At 29.4% G+C, this 18,601-nt stretch overlaps 1 protein-coding gene across 3 annotated transcripts in view; it reads right to left on the bottom strand.

Moving 5' to 3' along the window:
* Positions 1 to 472: 472 nt before the first annotated feature.
* The window catches only part of LOC113378223 (potassium voltage-gated channel protein Shal-like), a 55,996-nt gene continuing 37,867 nt past the window's right edge, over positions 473 to 18,601 (bottom strand). For 2 of the 3 annotated variants that reach the window (XM_026618751.1, XM_026618752.1), the window contains one exon: positions 473 to 568. In XM_026618751.1, coding sequence (XP_026474536.1) covers positions 473 to 568 — 96 coding nt within the window. Of the gene's footprint in view, positions 585 to 18,601 lie in introns of all 3 variants that reach the window. The other variant, XM_026618750.1, reaches the window with a different exon arrangement.

Below are 18,601 nucleotides of genomic sequence, written 5' to 3'. Positions count from 1 at the left end.
CATTTTAAAAATTTATAACGAGACATACGAAGTTGCCGTAATTGAAATACAATGCTTTCGTAGAAAATTCTATAATTAAATATAATTTTCATTAACTCACTTTTGCGGGACCAGGACTGATTTTACACTTTTCAAAACATATACATACATTTAACATTACTTGTATCTAGTCAATAATTAAAATAAATTAATTAATAATTATGAAAATGCGCAATTTTAGCCTATAATAATTATAAGGGTTCGGGTCACAGAACAGGGATTGATTACTAAATTTCAGTTCACATGTTCGTGACATGAGTTCGCACGATCACACGCGCACGTTAAATAGTCGTAGTAGAGCATACCTTGTAATTTTGAATGCGCCATCGGCACCACTGTGTAGTTTAATATAAAAATTTCGTCGTAGCACAGCGGACAGTCTAGGATGAGACAATCGTCGAGGCCAGGCGCGTTTTTTCGAAATTAGTTTCGTTTAGAAAGATGCCTCTACAAGATATGTTCCGTCCATGGCAGCTCCAGTCTGGCCGCCGGGGGTTCCCGCCGTCGCGGGAATGTACTTTCCGCATGCCTGCGATAAACACACACTTGGTGGATTAGTGACACAGATATTATAACAGATGATCCTATGCTCATTCATCGCAATCTCTTGATGCAGATTATAAAATTTTATTTTATTTTATACAAACGCTATGCAAGGTTACCATCAGCGATTGATCGGTTTTGGTTGCAGGAGAAGGGAGCAGAATATCATCATCGCCATCGTCATGCAAGCACAGCTTCGAGCCACAGACCATCAAGTACGTACCAACCTGCCTGGGTTTATGCATATATACATTGTGCCGCGAAAACCGATTTTTACACCAAGGGAACAGACGAATAAGGAACATGCATCGACAAATTATACCTACTATTATGGAAATCAACGCCCAACCAGAATTAAAGTTAGAATTGCAGTTTTTGACGTCCACCTTAATCCAAATTATCATTATGTTTTAAGAGCTGATATGTATATTAAAATGAACAAGTGATTCTATACGTATTCTATATGATTTTCATAAGAAGCATTTTTGTCATATCTTACTAAAGTAAAAATTTTGCTTGAACCAAGTGAAAACTATCCAGTATATATGGAGAAGATGTGATGACAGTGTCAGAACCAGTTTGCAAATTTCATCTGATAATTTTTGATGTCGAAAAATTGGGTTAAAAAAAGTTCAAGCTTTTGCTACGAACGTAGCCTATAGACGACATTCTGTGTGAACGAGTGTTGTCTATAGATGGTGGTTTTACATTACTTAAAAGTGTAATTTCTCATTTTTTAAATGCATTTTTATCTTTTTTTAAATATATGAGTCTATTCCATTATGGATCATCAATAAATTTTTGGTAGTATTCAGAAGGTCTATATCAAATGCCAATCCAATGATTGGACGTCCGGGTATGAATTTTCATCGATAATGATTGGAAAATCTTTTGTGTAACAAACACTTCAGAGACATCCATTAATCACGTGACCGATTTTTTTTAGATTTTTGGACCCCCCCTTGGTCCTTTTATTTATGGAATGTAGCTTTGGGTCAGTTTTAATCAACTAAGAATTTTTTTGCCATCACACCTTAACTCTCATAATTTGTTTTACGAATGGATTCCTTATAAATAATATATGAGGTTCATAGACCATATAGATACCACATGGATTACTAAACCTCGTATGTTTTCTATTTTAGAAAGTGTCAAAAAATAAAAGGGGACTGTGACGTCACTTAGTGAACGAGCGTTGCCGACAATCGTGGAGCACTCCCGATTGATTAAATATCGCATTATATTAAGATGTATAATATATAATGTAATATGTAATATCCACGAGCATAGAATATTTACTTTTAAGCACATGACATATGACATATGACATTTAATCAATCGAGAGTGTTTACGATTGTCGGCAACGCTCGTTCACTAAGTCCTTTTCTATCTTTTGATACTTCTTTTCCGCTCGACTATCAGTCCATTTGTGTAAGGTTTATGATGAGGTCATATAAAAATTTGACTAAATCAACATAAAATATTGGATACTGTGATAATTAATTTTATCCAGATGTCGTGCATGTTACTTATATCGCCCAATACTTTGCCTCCTCATAGCAAAACTTTACTATTCGTATTGAAACACTTATTTTTTGTATTCAACGTTCTGATTTAAATTCTAAAATAATTACACTGACAATTTAATTACACGTACCTATATTTTGATTTATAATCATTGAAAACTATACAACAATTTTTGAATAGAGATATGTACATTACACCTCTCCCTGTTATGCAAACCTTAATTTTTTTTTATTAAAGTTTGAAGTATGAATTAATAATCTACACACAGATATGTTAAAATGAAGACAAAATTTGAATACGAAACGTAGTGCTGGAAGTATGATAGGAAGCATATTTATTTAAATATTTTAAAGAAATAAAGGTAGCGTTTATAACCGTTGTTAGGTAAAATAAGTGATTTTTTATTTATTGTCAAACTCTTAAAATTACTTGTAAAAATATATTACTTCAAATCTCGATTATATTAGTATAGTTTGAATATTTAATAATGAGTTCTCTATGTTTTGCCTTATAGCAGTGCCTTTGAACATGTTTGTGTAAATAGTTTTGAATATAAATGTGTGGTTTGATATACAAATATCACTTAATTAAAATACTATACTATCCTGAAATACATTTATATATAAATAGTAATCACATTCATAATTGTTAGGTTTGAATTCAGAATCGTTATTGTTAATAAATTTTAGCTTGCGACTGATTTGTTTACAAATTTACATTTATTTTGATCAAAATTAATATGAGAATCGAAATTGATCAACAGCTATGTGCATATTTACATCACTATATAAAAGTATATATTCACATATCTGCGTCGATATATTTTTATTGTTAGGTACAGCCTAAGGAATTTGGATAAAAGATGTAATTAGTTAAAAAATTTGAATAATTATGGAAAGTCGGATTTTTGCAAAAAATATTTATTTGTGATGAAAAATATCGTCTTACCTACTATTAAAATTTCAATCTTATTTTACAGCGCGGTTCGTATAGAAATAAGTTACCTACAAATAATAATATTTGTTTGAAATTAAAAATAAAATGCAATTATTTTTTAAAAATATCCAGTTTAATTCTACGGGGTAAAGATAAGTTATCCATAAACAAATCGTGTAATAAAAATGAAAATACAATAAATTTTTAAAAAATTTCAATCTTATTTTACAGCGCGGTTTGTACAGAAATAAGTTACCTACAAAAAATATTTGTTTGAAATTAAAAATAAAATGCAATTATTTTTTAAAAATATCGAGTTTAATTCTACGGGTCAAAAATAAGTTATCCATAAATAAATCGTGTAATAAAAATGAAAATACAATTAATTTTAAAAAAAATACAATCTAATTTTACAGCGCGGTTTGTACAGAAATAAGTTACCTATTTGATCGAATTAAAAATAAAATGCAAGTATTCTTTAAAACTCCAGTCTAAGTTTAAAAAGAAATTATTCACCTATAAATAAATCTTGTAACAAAATAAAATTTTAAAAATATATCAGTCTAATTTTGCAACGCGGTTGGTACAGAAATAAATTATTCAATCAAAAAGCTTTTTAAAGTTTTCTGATTATGTTGAAACCTTATAATTTGAGTCTAGTATTTCTCAGAATGTTTGTTATTAAGTTGGATACTAAATTTAGAAAAAAAAAAGTGGTATGAAATGTAATTCACATTTTATGACAAAGGTACTATAGGGTCCGCCATCTAATATTTTTTATTACTTTTTTTGGCAGCCATTTAAAATTTTTCAGGCAGCCATTTTAAAGTTTGGCGGCCATTTGAATGAAATTATTGGCCATTATGTACTTTCAAATACAAAAATGAAATTTTATAAAAAATTCAATAGTTTTAAAAAAAAGTTATTTTGGCGTACTCGTTTTTAAATCGCAATGTACTATATAAAACAGATGAAACTATGAATTTATCCTGTGGTACTTTAAGTCGCTAGTAATTTTTTTTAAGTTTATTTAAATCACAAAAAATAATCAATGCAAAATTCCAGCTTCCATTTAATTATGTTGAAGTAACTTTTCATTTCTTGAGCGGTATACATTAATCTATTATATATTCAAATAGCGCTCGCTTTATGTGAATAATCTAAATAGATATGTATAATTTTAATTATTTGAAATTTAACTTGGAAAATACTATGTACATTTATATTTAATGAAATATCACATATATTACAGTTATCATCCCTAATATCATTCAATCATTTAAATTGGTGCATGTGGAATTAGTGCCTATGTACAAATGAAATGTTCTTCACAATTTTTTACCATTCATAACACATCTTATAATCATCTAATCACATAAGATCTGTATATATCTTGTCTTTTTAACATTTTTGAGATTTGAATAGAATCAAAAAATAATCGGACAAGATATTATCGCGACTTAATTCAATATATATACGACTAAGTAGGCGACAGAGTACTATATAACATTAAATACGTATGTGCAATCTTCATAAGATAAATCTCCTGTAATAGTATTATTTTGTCTGCTTTTTTCTAAATTTTTGCAGACAATATGCAAGATGAGTAACGAAAGTGCACGGCGTTGAGATTTGACGACTGTGCAATAGGGATGAATAATAATAAAATTTTTGAATATCTTACAAAAACACTTATGATGCTGTTTTATGAATATGTACTACTAAAATACAAATTGTACAAATTTTCACAATTTAAAAAATTAGAAATTTGATATTAATTAACTCATCTAGGTCTGCGATTTTATACTTCAAGATGTTGATATTGTACAGTCAACTTTCCAATAACGCGGTATACTGTAAACAGGGTTTCCAGACAACGTGCAGCTGAAATTACAACAACTCTCCGATAACGCGATACTCCTATAGCGCAGTTTTTGTTCAACAACCCATAACTTCATTCCGCCTATAAATGAATATAGTAACTAGAAATTGCTGTAAAAAGTTTTGATATAGATTTATTATCGAATATTTATTTTTTCACAATATGTTAATATAAATCTGTCTGTTTAGATCATAGCCGTGTACAACATCAGTTTTAGTAGTGTCAGAGCTTTTTCACAGAACGCTGAAAGAAATTCTGCTTAATTTTTTTTTGTACAATTTATAATTTACTATATCTAATGTATTTATTTTTGTCTATTTAACGCGGTACGAATACTGTGATTTCAACTAATTCTGAGTTTATTATACCGCGGTTCCCATACAACGCGATAGCCAATTTTCATAGAACGCGTTGCAAATTAGGCTAGATTGTACGTTTTATTATATCTTTTGTATTTATTTCTTTCTATTTAACGCGGTAATTGTTCTAATTCTGATTAGGCTATATTGGACGTTAAATGCAAGTTTCTTCTAGCGCGGTTTATAAATTACATTTACACTCACCGTGTTATCGGAGGGTTGACTATATACATTTATTATAATTGAGTTCTACTAATCGTCTGAATAATTATATATAGGGTAAAGCAGGGCTTAAAGGTCCGCAGGCAAAAAGGTCCACGAACGATATCTCAACAACAAGTAATTTTAATTTTTTTTAACAGCAATATTTGAAAGTACGGGTAAAATGATCTATGACCAGCTTTCACCAGCTTACGAAGTTGCTATCGTGAGAAAAATAGCAATGTTTGAAAATCCATAACTAAAGTATTTTATTTGTGAGCACTGTTGTTTAGTTTACATGACCTTAATATAATTTTTAAGTATACGTTATTTAATTGTTTTATGAGATGTATTGTTAAATATAAGTGAGATTCAACAGTTTTTTTTTATATAACCTCTATAAAAGCTCACATCTGAGTGGGTAAAAAGTACCACCTGATTTTTTACCCTGGCAAAAGTATAAAAAATAAAAAATAATAATTAAAAAAATAAATTCAGTTAAAAAAACTAATTTTACAAAGATAAATTGAATAAATAGTTATTTCAACTCTGTTGATGAAATACGATATCAAGGTTATTTACCATGTTATGTACTATGAAAAATGTACTCATAAAATTTATATTTTGAATTCAACAAATAATTTATCTATTATTTTGTAAAATACCTTGAAAATTAAAATCAAATATTCAATCTATGGGGTAAAAAGAACCATGTGACAGCTTTTTGAAAAAACAGCAAAACATTTTTACAATGATGTAGCTGGAAGTTTTACTGAACATAGTCTGATAATTATTTGTTTGATATGTAGTGTTTTTTGTTGTGATATAATTGGTTTGGTTTTCACAATATAATTGCTCAAAGTCATATCGGACCTTTGTGCTCCGCCCTACTCTATATAAAATTTATAAAATCGGCCCACGATTCAATGCTTCAAGATATCAGTTGGCATATTGTAAATAAATTTCAATGATGTGTAAAGATTACAGTGATGTTGTATAAAAAAATTCATCCCTATTATCACCTTATATATGTATTTTCCAAGTGACCGTAGTGAATAATTGCGGAGATGTAGCACTTTTGTTACTCACCTTGCATGATTTCGGGCAGAGAGCGGGTCGGTCGCCCGCAAAACTTTGTCTTAAATTCCCATCGCCTGGCACAACGCCACTCATTGTCAGAGAGCAAACCCTTTCTCATGTGTGTACGCAACGAGGACGTGCCATTTTCACATTGGTATCGCTTTTTGTTAGTTTCGCATATCAGATCGTTCGTTGTTGACTCGAACGGTATTTTGTCGTTGAATTTTCTGATTTATATTTTCGTGTGTGTTTTTGTTCGGGTTTTCGGTTTTTCGGTTTTTGTATTGTATATATGCATAGGACTAAGACGTGCAATCCTCCACGTTTCTATTGGCTTGGCGTTTCAAGCCGCACCTGTAGCCCCATTCCTGCAAATAAGAAAGAGAACGTCAGTCACTACGGCAACCAAGCCAGTGTAGTGACGTGCATTCCTTCCTCACCGCTGGCCTGCGGCGCTCTTTGGGCGCTCTTTCGGCCACGTCCGTCCTCTCGACTGCAAGCCAGCGGCGATTTGCTTGTTCTGCGGGCTACGGGCTACGTGCCACGGTCTACGGAGCTACGGAGCTACGAACTACGGGGCTACGGGACTAACAAACTACGAAACAATCATCGTGCCACAACATATAAATAGAAATAGAAATATATAAGTATATATATATACAGAAACGTAGCGTGCTATATGCAGATAAACATAAACGAAATTTTAAGCAACTCGCCTTTTAATTATACACATAAAGCGACTCCAAAACACACTTATACACACATATAATTATAATAAAATATATACCTATATATACAATTGTTATGTGCAATTATATTTGTGATACATATTATATATACAGGGTGTCCCAGAAGTCAACGTCAAGTCAAAAGGGGTAATAATTGTATGAAAAAAGTTATCGCATGCTGTTTGAAAATTATAAGCTTTCAAGTTTCTTCTGAAGATTTAGTCATACTGTTGTTAATTTTCATTAGTTTTAATCATGTCAACTTTAGAACACTAACCGTAATTATTTCTAGGACCACGAATTTGAAATCTCCCGTTTATGAAGAAGGCTATGATGTGCCATATTGAAAACTTTCAGGATTACAGAATGATAAAATACTTGATAATTTTATTTTTAAATAATTATAAACCCTAAAAATAACTCTATCACGGCTAAAGCATTTCGCTCAAATTCAGTTTAATACTTTGGGGACGGCTGTCCACCTGAGTGGACAAACAAACTCTGCGAGGCACAGGCTATTTTATAAACAATGACTCAGTTTGCATCGAAAAGTTGAATAAATTACATATAGCAGTGATAAACAGTGTTGTATTTTGAAAATAATTTTAAGTTATTTTAGTAGTATTTTTAGCCTTTTTCTTTGCTTTATAGTCTTTTTTTAAATATTTAAAACGACCGAGCGCTTTTAAATATGGCAAAACGACTGGGAAATTTTGTGAATTAAGCAGTAGTGAAGATGAGTTTCAAATAAACATTCATACAGACAAATTTTACGAAATTACTATTCGCACCAAAGATAGTGATGAATGTGATGGTATTATCCAACCAACAAAAAGAAGAAAAAGTTAGATAAATTTAATGAAGAGCGGAAAGACATTAGCGAATGTGCCGATTCTCCTTCAATAATCGAGTTTGACATACATCAACAAACACCCCGACTACAAATACCAAGTATATAAAACATCCAATAGATTATTTTACTTTATATTTTACAAATAAATTATTAGACGATATGATAGAAAAAACAAACTATTATGGCAGCACAAAAATGAAGAAATATACTGACTCATCAGTGGCATATTCTAAATGCGAGAGAAAGAAAAAGGGATTGTATTGTCTGTTCTGACAGAAAAGCATCAGAACAAAGGCGGCGAACAACATTTTATTGTAAAACATGTCAAAATAAACCTGCAATGCATTTTGGAAATTGTTTTGAACGTCACCATTCTTTATAAAATGATCAAAAATAAATTAATATTGTAAACGTATGTCCTTCAATGACCACAAATTTTTATCGAACAAATTGCATAACATACACTCAAGTTTAAAGCCGGTGAATTGTTTTGAAATCGGTGCCGTCCCGTAAGTGTTAAATGTTTCTGATTGTGAGTAAACTGCACTAGCAAAAGCTATGTCAACTTTTAATTTTTTTTCTTTTACTCAAAATTTCTCAATAATAAAATTATCAGAAACTTTACCATTTCACAATCCTGATTAAATTTGTCAACTTTTATTGAAACTTGTCAACACACTTGAGTACATTTTTAAAGTAAAGCTTCTTTAGGCGCGACTAGTGAGTAAATCTTTGAAAATGCAACAGAAGTTGCCTTACGTCCGAACTGTATGTCATTCGCTCTCGATGAAATCATTTCTATACGGGTCGATTGTGATGAGTCGTCGTGTCGAGTAAATAGAGATCTGTCGTTGTATGCGTACCAGCATCAACGTTGTATGCCTACCGACATCAACAAGGAAATCGGCATAGATCAACAAACATTTTAAAGAAACATCGTAGTACAAATCTTGATTTAATGAAAAATGCCTGAATCAGAAGAATATTTTATCCTGTTCCTTGAAAATAATAAAACAAATTAAACATTTTTTCATTGATTAGAAATTATTTCTATATTATTCGTAGTTTCTGTAAACCTTTGAAGTTATTAAAATGGAAAATATTTTTTAGGCAAGATAGATATTACAGCTGTTCAAAAAATAAGATTATATCGCCAGCGAAAAAGTAAAAAAAATACAAGTAGTCAATGAATGTATGTTAGTTTCAATTACTTGAAGTTTTTCAAACACAATTACATGATGAGTGAAGTTCCAAAAACAATATTTGTTTCGGTGTTGTTTAATTAAATCCACTGTGTGAACGAATATTGTAAAATATATTAATCAGCAATTATTTCATTTCTTTAATAAAGGTTCATTTCTAAATGCTAATTACAATGACAAACCGATCATGGCATATTTGAAGTATGACTTTAAATTCATTATTATTTTCAAATATTATAAATATTCTTAATGCTATTATAAATATATAATTTATAATTTATTATTATATAAATATGTATAATGGTTGACATTAATAAAAGTGTGCATCACGAGTGTTACCATATTACTTATAAACATTATTCAAAATTGTTATATAATGTATTTATTTTTAACTTAAATGCCATCTCGTACAATAGCAAGAAAGTTTTACTTCGACCTTTTTTTAAAAAACAGAAGGGTCTCTCAAAGTTGACCGATTTTAAACATTTTAAATTCATAGTTCAACAAAAATCTTAATTCTTAAAAGCTCGGGACATTTATGTTATTTTTTTGTGGTCCTAGAAATGTTATTCATGGTTACGATTAATAATGAACAAAATTAATAAAAGTTAACCACATTAACCGAAAAATTATCATAATTTCGCCAAAGCTCTAGGTTGTACTTAAAAGCTCACAATTTCCTAACAACGTGAAATATTTTTTTTCTAATTTTTTTCAGTAAATACTATCATCCTGTTAACCCTGTAGCTGTTTCGGCTTGACGTTAAGCTCCGGGATACCCTGTATATATATATATATATATATATATATATATATATATATATATACTATATAAGAGTCTGTATATATATATCGTCTGGAATACATATGAATTTGCTCACGTATATAAATACTCCCTTGAACTTTGAAGGCCGCCTTGGACATTCTCAGCGTGCAGGAAGACTGTTCCCAATGTTTTATTGTATACTGAATCACACAAAGTCGACTACACTGCTAGTAAAATTCTTTTTATTTCCACGACTTGTGAATAAATAATCGGAGTGCTTAGAACACCTTCAATTCACGATAAAAGTCGTACTTGAATATTCCCGCCCGGAATAGGACGCTTTTGCGTTGAAAAATATATTTGATATTCTGCCTCCTTATCTGTTATTGTTCTTTGTTCCGGGCTCTTTAGCGAACGGCGCTTTCGAGCAAATTTTTGCATTATTAAGCAGCTCGATTGAGCAAATTTCGCAATTGTTGGGTATAAAGATATCCAGGAGAACGCTTTTTCGGAGATATATAGGAAAAATGAAAATTTTCGTAAAAGAGTATAATAATTTTATGTTTTGACGAAAGTTGACAATATATTATCTACAAATTATTATTATATTCTGTATTTTTATTTAAGGGAGGAATATAACCGTGCATTCGATCTAGCATAGAATCATTCATTTGCAGTCAATTTCTTGTTCCTATACTTATACCCAACATATTTACTTAATTCTGAATTGAAGTTGAAATGGATGATAAAATTGAGAAAAAATATAATTTACAAACAATTACAAAGGTTTAGTAAGGGCGTTTTGGCATACGAAATCAATCCATCCTGGCAGTTGCACGAATAATATAATATTTTAAAGATATTCTCGAAAGAATCTGATTAACCGATTTTCACTACCAAATATAATTGAAAATATGCAAAAGCTTTTTCAAACTCTTCTTTTGCTGTAATCATAAAAGATATCGAAAAAATGGACATGGTTTTGTTGACCATCAGGATATTTTGGATAACAAAAAAAAAATTGAACTCTATCCAATGATGATGACTATAAAATAAATACAAGCAACCGTACTGCCAGAAAATACGTTTTTTTGTATCGTACACTAACTAATAATTAATTTAAATTAATTGTTATTAACTTCCCGTAGGGTAAGTTATAGTAATCGCAAAAAAATCAAAAATGAAAATTTTTATATATCTTTACGTTTTAAAACATTCTGAACATTTTAGCATATCTTAGAAAAAAAATGAATGTATGTGTGCGTGTGTGTATGTGTGTGTGCGGATACAATTTTTCGTCGACGATTTCGGGAACACGGATGAAGCGATTTGAATAATTCAAAAAACATTCGATTCGTATTGATAAGGAGACGTGCTGATTAGTTAGGTCTAGACGTTCCGAAGATATGGGGCCAGAAACTGTAACTCAGTTTTTAAGAGATCGGAGCGTCCGATTTGAATAATTCAATAAACATTTTACTTGTATAGAACTGATCAAAGGCAGACAAAAAATGCCATTTGGCGGTCAAAAATGATCATTATATTAGACATATGCACATCAAATTATCAGATATTTTATAGAGATTTTAACAATAAGTATAAATTTTGTTTACATTACTATCGGTTCCGTATCAATGTTTATCCGTTAGACGGCAACGCGGCGCTTACGCGCTTCGATATTTCGTCTCGAAGTCTTAGAACGATTGCTTTGAAAATAAGTTCAGAATTTCCAAAATATTTCAAAATAAATTTTTCTTCAAAAGGTCTTTTTTTTTTTTCAAAAAAGTAAATTTTTGTCAAAAATTTATAGTTCCTCAAAAATCTAATTTTTTCAGCGTAATTTTTGTTTCAAAAATGTTAATCTTTTTTAAAAAAAAATAATTTTTGGTACGGGAAGTTCCGGCAATTTGCCTTAAGGCACGATGCCATGCGCCCCACTAGTTGTTAATAATATAGTTTGAACTCTGAACGTCAACTTTTCTCGATGATTTTTCTATTCGTATATTTTAATTGATATCTCTGAGCCAAAATGATGAAGTAGAATACGTTTAAAACCTTTAAAAAAAAATTCATAAAAATATCGTGAAATTACTGATTTTAGAAACAAAGTTGGTATGGATCTACTTTGCCTTCATCAAATGTCTTCAACATTTCTTGAGACTGGTTTAAAATTGAAAAGCTATTATTTAGATGTTGATTTAAACCCTTTTAAAGAGTTTATACAAATAACAATGGAACGTTTTCATAATATATTTATGTGCAATCAATTGAGTGAAACGATCTTATTAAAATGCATTGAGTGGAGAAATATTTATTTTTGTAAGGTAGCTAGGGGCTTATTGTAACAGGATCAATAGGATCCTACAGGATATAAAAATATTGCTTTGTCTGGATTGAACATGTGAAAAATATAATCAGTGGATTTCAATATGTATTAATTAAAAAAAAAACTTTTGTAACAAGCTCCAAACTCTCCTATTTATTATTGTATATATTTAGTTGAATAATGAGGCACATATAGTTCTCGGATTGTAACAATTTTAAATAAATATTACATTTTATTTTGACGCATTGGCTGTTAATTAAATCAAACATTAGTATATGTATGCATGTATGTATGATGTGTGTGTATGTATTTATATTACAGAAAACATTTGTTAATTTAATAGGTTGTAGAATAACGAATGCTCTGGTCTGGTCACAGGTGTCCATACGTCCTAGAAATTATCCATTTCGCTACCACTGAGTTATTTTGAATTAGTTCTGGCTCAAACCCAATTCAAAATTGGATTAATTAAACCGGTTAATTTGATTATAAAATAACCGACATAAACTGGTGGGAAGTGACCTGATTACTTAATAAATCATTAGGTTTAATTTTTCAGGCTTCTCTATTTTTTTACAATAATGTAATTTTTGGGATAATTTGATTAAATCGTAAGAAAATCGATAGGTCAGCTTAGGATTGTAACTGATGTATGTATGCAGTTTTTTTTATTTTACTTGTACATTTATTTTCATTAAATTAAGTTATAATTATTTAAATAATGTATTCCATTTGTGTATTCGGTTCTATAGCAATATCAATTAACCTGGATATTATTGGGCCACAGGCGATTTGAGATAAAAAAGAGTAATATGCAAAAACATTGCAATAACCAGTCAAATAATTTCGTATTGAGTGCAATGAAATTCAATTAATTTTAAAATGGTCATTTGCGTTCGATATAAACGTTATTATTATGCCACTATATCTGTTTTGGGTGGTTTTAATTTGATTTTATAAACTGTATTACATATACAGTTTTTAGTGGGAGTTAATTATCGATTCATATTTTATTATTTTCATATTTAATTAAAGTATATAATTTATTTTATAAAACGCAATCAAGTTTTAAATATAATACAACCACACACACATTTGAGGTTTTTAACAATTGTTAGAATTCTTTAAAAATACACGTTTGAAATACTTTTATCATATTTTCGGTTGTATATATTGTTGTTCCCATTTTTATTAGGATCCAATAGATTTTCAAATAGTAGTTTATTCATTATTATTATTATTTTCATAGAGAAATGGAAAAAAATTGTAACATATTTTTCAACTGTATTAAAAGATACGTAGATATCCTATTGGGAAAACTCTAGACGAAGGTTAAAATAGTTTTAATTAATATTGAACATATTTGGCTTTATGATTTTTATTTTTGTCGTTATGGTCTGATGTTTCAATAACAATTAAAAATGTTTTAACATTTTTGTTGTATTTTTCTTGGTATGGCATATATATATATATATATATATATATATATATATATATATCAACATTTATTAACTTTCCGTAGGTTAAGTAAGTTACAGTAATTGCAAAAAATCAAAAATTTTTTTTTTATATATATACGTTTCAAGGGTCTCTGAACATTCTGGAAAACCTTAGATAAAATGGTTGTATGTATTTGTTTATGTGTATAAGTAGGTTTAGATACAATTTTTTGTCCACGATTTCAAAAGCATATATCAATTGATTTAAAGATTCAAAAAATATTCGATTGATAAAAATGTGCTGATTAGTATTTGGCAAAGGCATGTCCAGCCGTTTTGAAGATACGTTGCAAACCAGTGCACAAAGTGGCAAGTCAGTTTTTAAGTGAACGGAGTGTCCGATTTGGTTTATAAAAAAATATTTGTGGCGGGATTAGCTCAAGAGTAGCGTTCCCGATTCACATGCTGGAGGTTCTGAGTTCGAATCTCCAGCAAAAATTAGAAAAAATATTAAATTAGTTAAGTTTGAATAATAATAGAATTATGAATTTTAATAAAAAGATATGTATGTAAAATAATCAGGATGTATAAAAAAAATTAGAGAATTAGAATTAAAATGAATTGAAGTAAAAAGAGTTTAGAAGATGAAATGAGAAGTATAGAAGAAGAAGATAGAAGTGTTTAGAAGATAATAAAGAAGAATTAAGATAAGTTGAGAAATATAGAAAGAATAGGATTATATGAAGAAGATCGTATAAAAAAAAAAATTGAAGGATTACATAGGATATATGATTGTATAGAATAATGTAGGTGGCTAAATGCTCGAGTAAGCGAGGCCAATAAAAATAAAATAAAAAAAAAAAAAAAAAATATTTGTATTGACAAAATAAAGAGCTGATTATTTTTTTGGAAAAGCAGGTTTAGGGGTTTCGGAGGTTCAATGTGAAAAATTAAAAAAAATGACAACTGGCAATCAAAAATAATTATTAGACATATGCGCATCAAATTATCAGATAATTCATAGTGATTTTAATAATAAGTACTAATTTTGTTTACAGAACCATATCAAGTTTTATTGACTAGAACGCGGCGCTTTCGCGCTTCAAAAATTTGTCTCTGAAATAGCTACGCAGCGCGATTGCTTTGAAAAAAATTCATATTTTCAAAAAATTTCAATATTTTTGAAAAAAAAAATCGAAATATTCAAAAAATTTCAATATTTTCCAAAAAATCTAATTTTTACAAAAATTTCAATATTTTCCAAATAATCTAATTTTTACAAAAATTTCAAAATTCACAAAAATCTAATATTTTTGAAGTTTTCAAAAAATTATAAATTACGATACGAAAAGTTTCAGCAATTTGCATTGGAGCTGAAACAAGTTGCAATGTTTTACCTAACACTTTAAAAATTCAATCTGAAAAATATTTTATTTGAATTGACAAGAAATAGTATAGCAGTGTTGTTGTTATTATTATTAATTATTATAGTTAACTGATAGTAATAATTATTATTATTACTATCAGTTAACTGGAAACCTTCCAATTTACATCGACGGAGATGACAAAAGATTATATGTTGAAACGTATGAAAACAATAAAGTTTTAAACTGATGTATGTCCTGACTCCTGCATCTCACATATTTTAATATGAAAATTATTAAAATATTTCAACATATATATATATATATATATATATATATATATCTTATACATAAAATTCTTCTGTAACTATGTATGAATGATTAATCCTCCTAAACTATATAATTCGGATTTTCATGAATCTTCCTGAAGTTTGTTCGGGAAATTTTCTAGAATTTTTAGATTCATAGAAATATAGTTAGATTGTAGAAATAAATGGAAAAAATTACAAAAAGCCGCTTATCATTGTTTGACCTTGAAAATATTTGGGGCTTAGTTTGACATTAAAACAAATGAAGACTGTCATTTGCCAAACATTTCTATTCACTTATAGGCTAAGGCAATATTAAAATATAATAAATTCATGATTATAAATAAGGAAAATGTAATGTCTACATTATTATTGCTAAATTTAAACATATATCTCAACATCAAAATTAACAACTAAATCATATATATATATATATATATATATATATATATATATTAACAAAGTCTAATAATCGGGCATAACATCAATAAAAAACATGAATTTCTTTCAAAAATTTATTTTAAATCCATACGTTTCGGCTATAATCCTAGCCTTCATTCAGTGGAAACTAAAAATAAAATTAAAAACTAAAACAATTGAATTGGAGTGAAAAGAAAAAAATAAAATTCTTTTCACTCCAATTCAATTGTTTTAGTTTTTAATTTTATTTTTAGTTTCCACTGAATGAAGGCTAGGATTATAGCCGAAACGTATGGATTTAAAATAAATTTTTGAAAGAAATTTATGTTTTTTATTGATGTTATGCCCGATTATTAGACTTTGTTAATACATATGTCAACATCAAATTCAGAATCATACAAAATATATATATATATATATATATATATATATATAGTTCTACCCTTTAAAATTAATAATCGCGACGTCCCTGTGCATCCATCGCGAAATATAAGAAATTGTGAAATTCTTGACATTTTAAATATCTAAAATTAAAATCCGCGTGCCGAGAAAATCCGATTTGGTCGTACGTCTTCTTATACGAGGAAAAGTGTTGATTGAGTTTGTTCTGCGCTTCGCGTCGCGTCGCGTCGCGTCGCTTGAGATTGCGTCACGTCAGGTCACGTCACGCGTATGACGTGCCTCGGAACGAGTCGGAGTCACTGCCGACGACGAAGACGACGACGACACCCTACACCCCCTACCCCGACGCCCTTTCGGGGGATGATTATTTCGAGGTAGGTAGGTGTATTAGGAGTTACACGCACACGGAAGCAGAGCTTTGGGCAAATATACAGTCGTAGACACGTGCACACGCACACTGATAAGGACGTTTTCAACTTCCCGGAGGAGAAGTTTATGTTTTAGCTAGAAAGTCCGACTTGGATAATTTTTCAGAATTTTCAATTTCAGGGCAGATTTTTCGTAATTAATTGTTAAAAATTTTTAACCTCCCGAAGGAGAAGAAGAAGTGTTATGTTTGCTCGACGTTTCAAGTCATCCTTAAGGGGTTACCACCACTGTAGCAGTAAAAAAAACGTATGTTTTTACCATTTTTTTTTCGGACGAAAGGAAAAGTATTAAAATCATGATATTAAGTTATTTATTGTACTTAAAAGTAACAAAATAAAATATAATTGTAAAAAAATATTTAAAAATGGCGATACCACAGCCATTTTGGCGAGCCGCTTCAAAATCTGCGGCACGCAAAATAACTGCGACAATTTGAATTTTTTTCACTCGAGTTTTTTGCAGTATATTTAAAATTACATTTTTAAGTGCCCATCATTGGAAATCTTCTATATGCTAATTTGTTCATCAATTGTTAACAAATTATTATCCGTTTTTTTCGCTGAAATTCAACGATTTTGAATAAAGCGATCGCCAAAATGGCTGTGGTACCGCCATTTTAATTTTTTTTTTTACAATTATATTTTATTTTGTTACTTTAAAGTACAATAAATAACTATCTTTAATATCATGATTTTAATACTTTTCCTTACGTCCGAAAAAAAATGGCAAAAACATACGTTTTTTTTTACTGCTACAGTGGTGTAACCCCTTAATTGAATGAGAGAAAATTTGGAAAAATTATGTGTGTGCGTGAGCTGATTTTTGACATTTCATCAGACATTCTCTAATAATTTGATATAACTCGATAAAGACTATCGTTGGTTAGTTTTCGGCGACGATCAGTCAAGCTGTTTCTAAGATAAGTGTCAATTTTTTTTGTCCACGTTTTAGGCCACAATCTTGAATCTATTTTAATCATTCAAAAACTGTTTGAAAGATATTAATTAATGAGAATTGCGCGTTGATTTTGGAAAAGACCATCCGGATCGCTTTTTTCATAATTAAATGTTGAATTATCTTGCAACGATTGTGATGAATCTTGTATGACCATAAATTTTGTAGTCTGAAATAACATACTAATTGTAAGATATTATTGACCTACGATAAGCGGTTGAATTATGAAACAATCATCAAAGAATAGAAGTTGCACGTTCTGTGGTGTAGGTAGCAACTGAAACTGATTACAGTTGACGTTCACACCTAATGAAATACATTTTTAAAACCCGAAATGAATAAAATGTGTTAAATAAATTAATTTAATTCATACAATTACAAATATTATGAGTATGTTTGAAAGAAAATCGTTTTTATTGAATGCGAAATCTTTATTTTCGAAATAAACAGTTCAACATTTTATTTTTTAGTATGAAATAACATACTAAAATATTATAGGCCTACGATAAGCGGTTGAAATATGAAAAATTCATCAAAGATTAAAAGTTGCACGTTCTGTGGTGTAGATAGCTACTGATTACAGCTGACGTTCACAAAAATACATTTTTAAAATGTATGAAATAAAATGTGTTAAACAAATTAATTTAATTTATACAATTACAAATATTAAAAATATGTTTTAAATAAAATCGTCTGTATTGAATGCGAAATTTTTATTTTCAAAATAAACATTTTATTTTTTGATTATTTGACGAATCTTTGTATGATGATAGAGTTCATGGCGTTATCGAACATCCTAAGATATTATAGACCTACGAAATTGGTTAGGTTATAACTTTGATC

Source organism: Ctenocephalides felis, unplaced genomic scaffold (assembly GCF_003426905.1).
Source record: "Ctenocephalides felis isolate EL2017-DRISC unplaced genomic scaffold, ASM342690v1 CF-g0.4_SCAFFOLD_01886, whole genome shotgun sequence".
NCBI lineage: Eukaryota > Metazoa > Arthropoda > Insecta > Siphonaptera > Pulicidae > Ctenocephalides > Ctenocephalides felis.
This window is presented reverse-complemented; position numbering and strand designations above follow the sequence as displayed.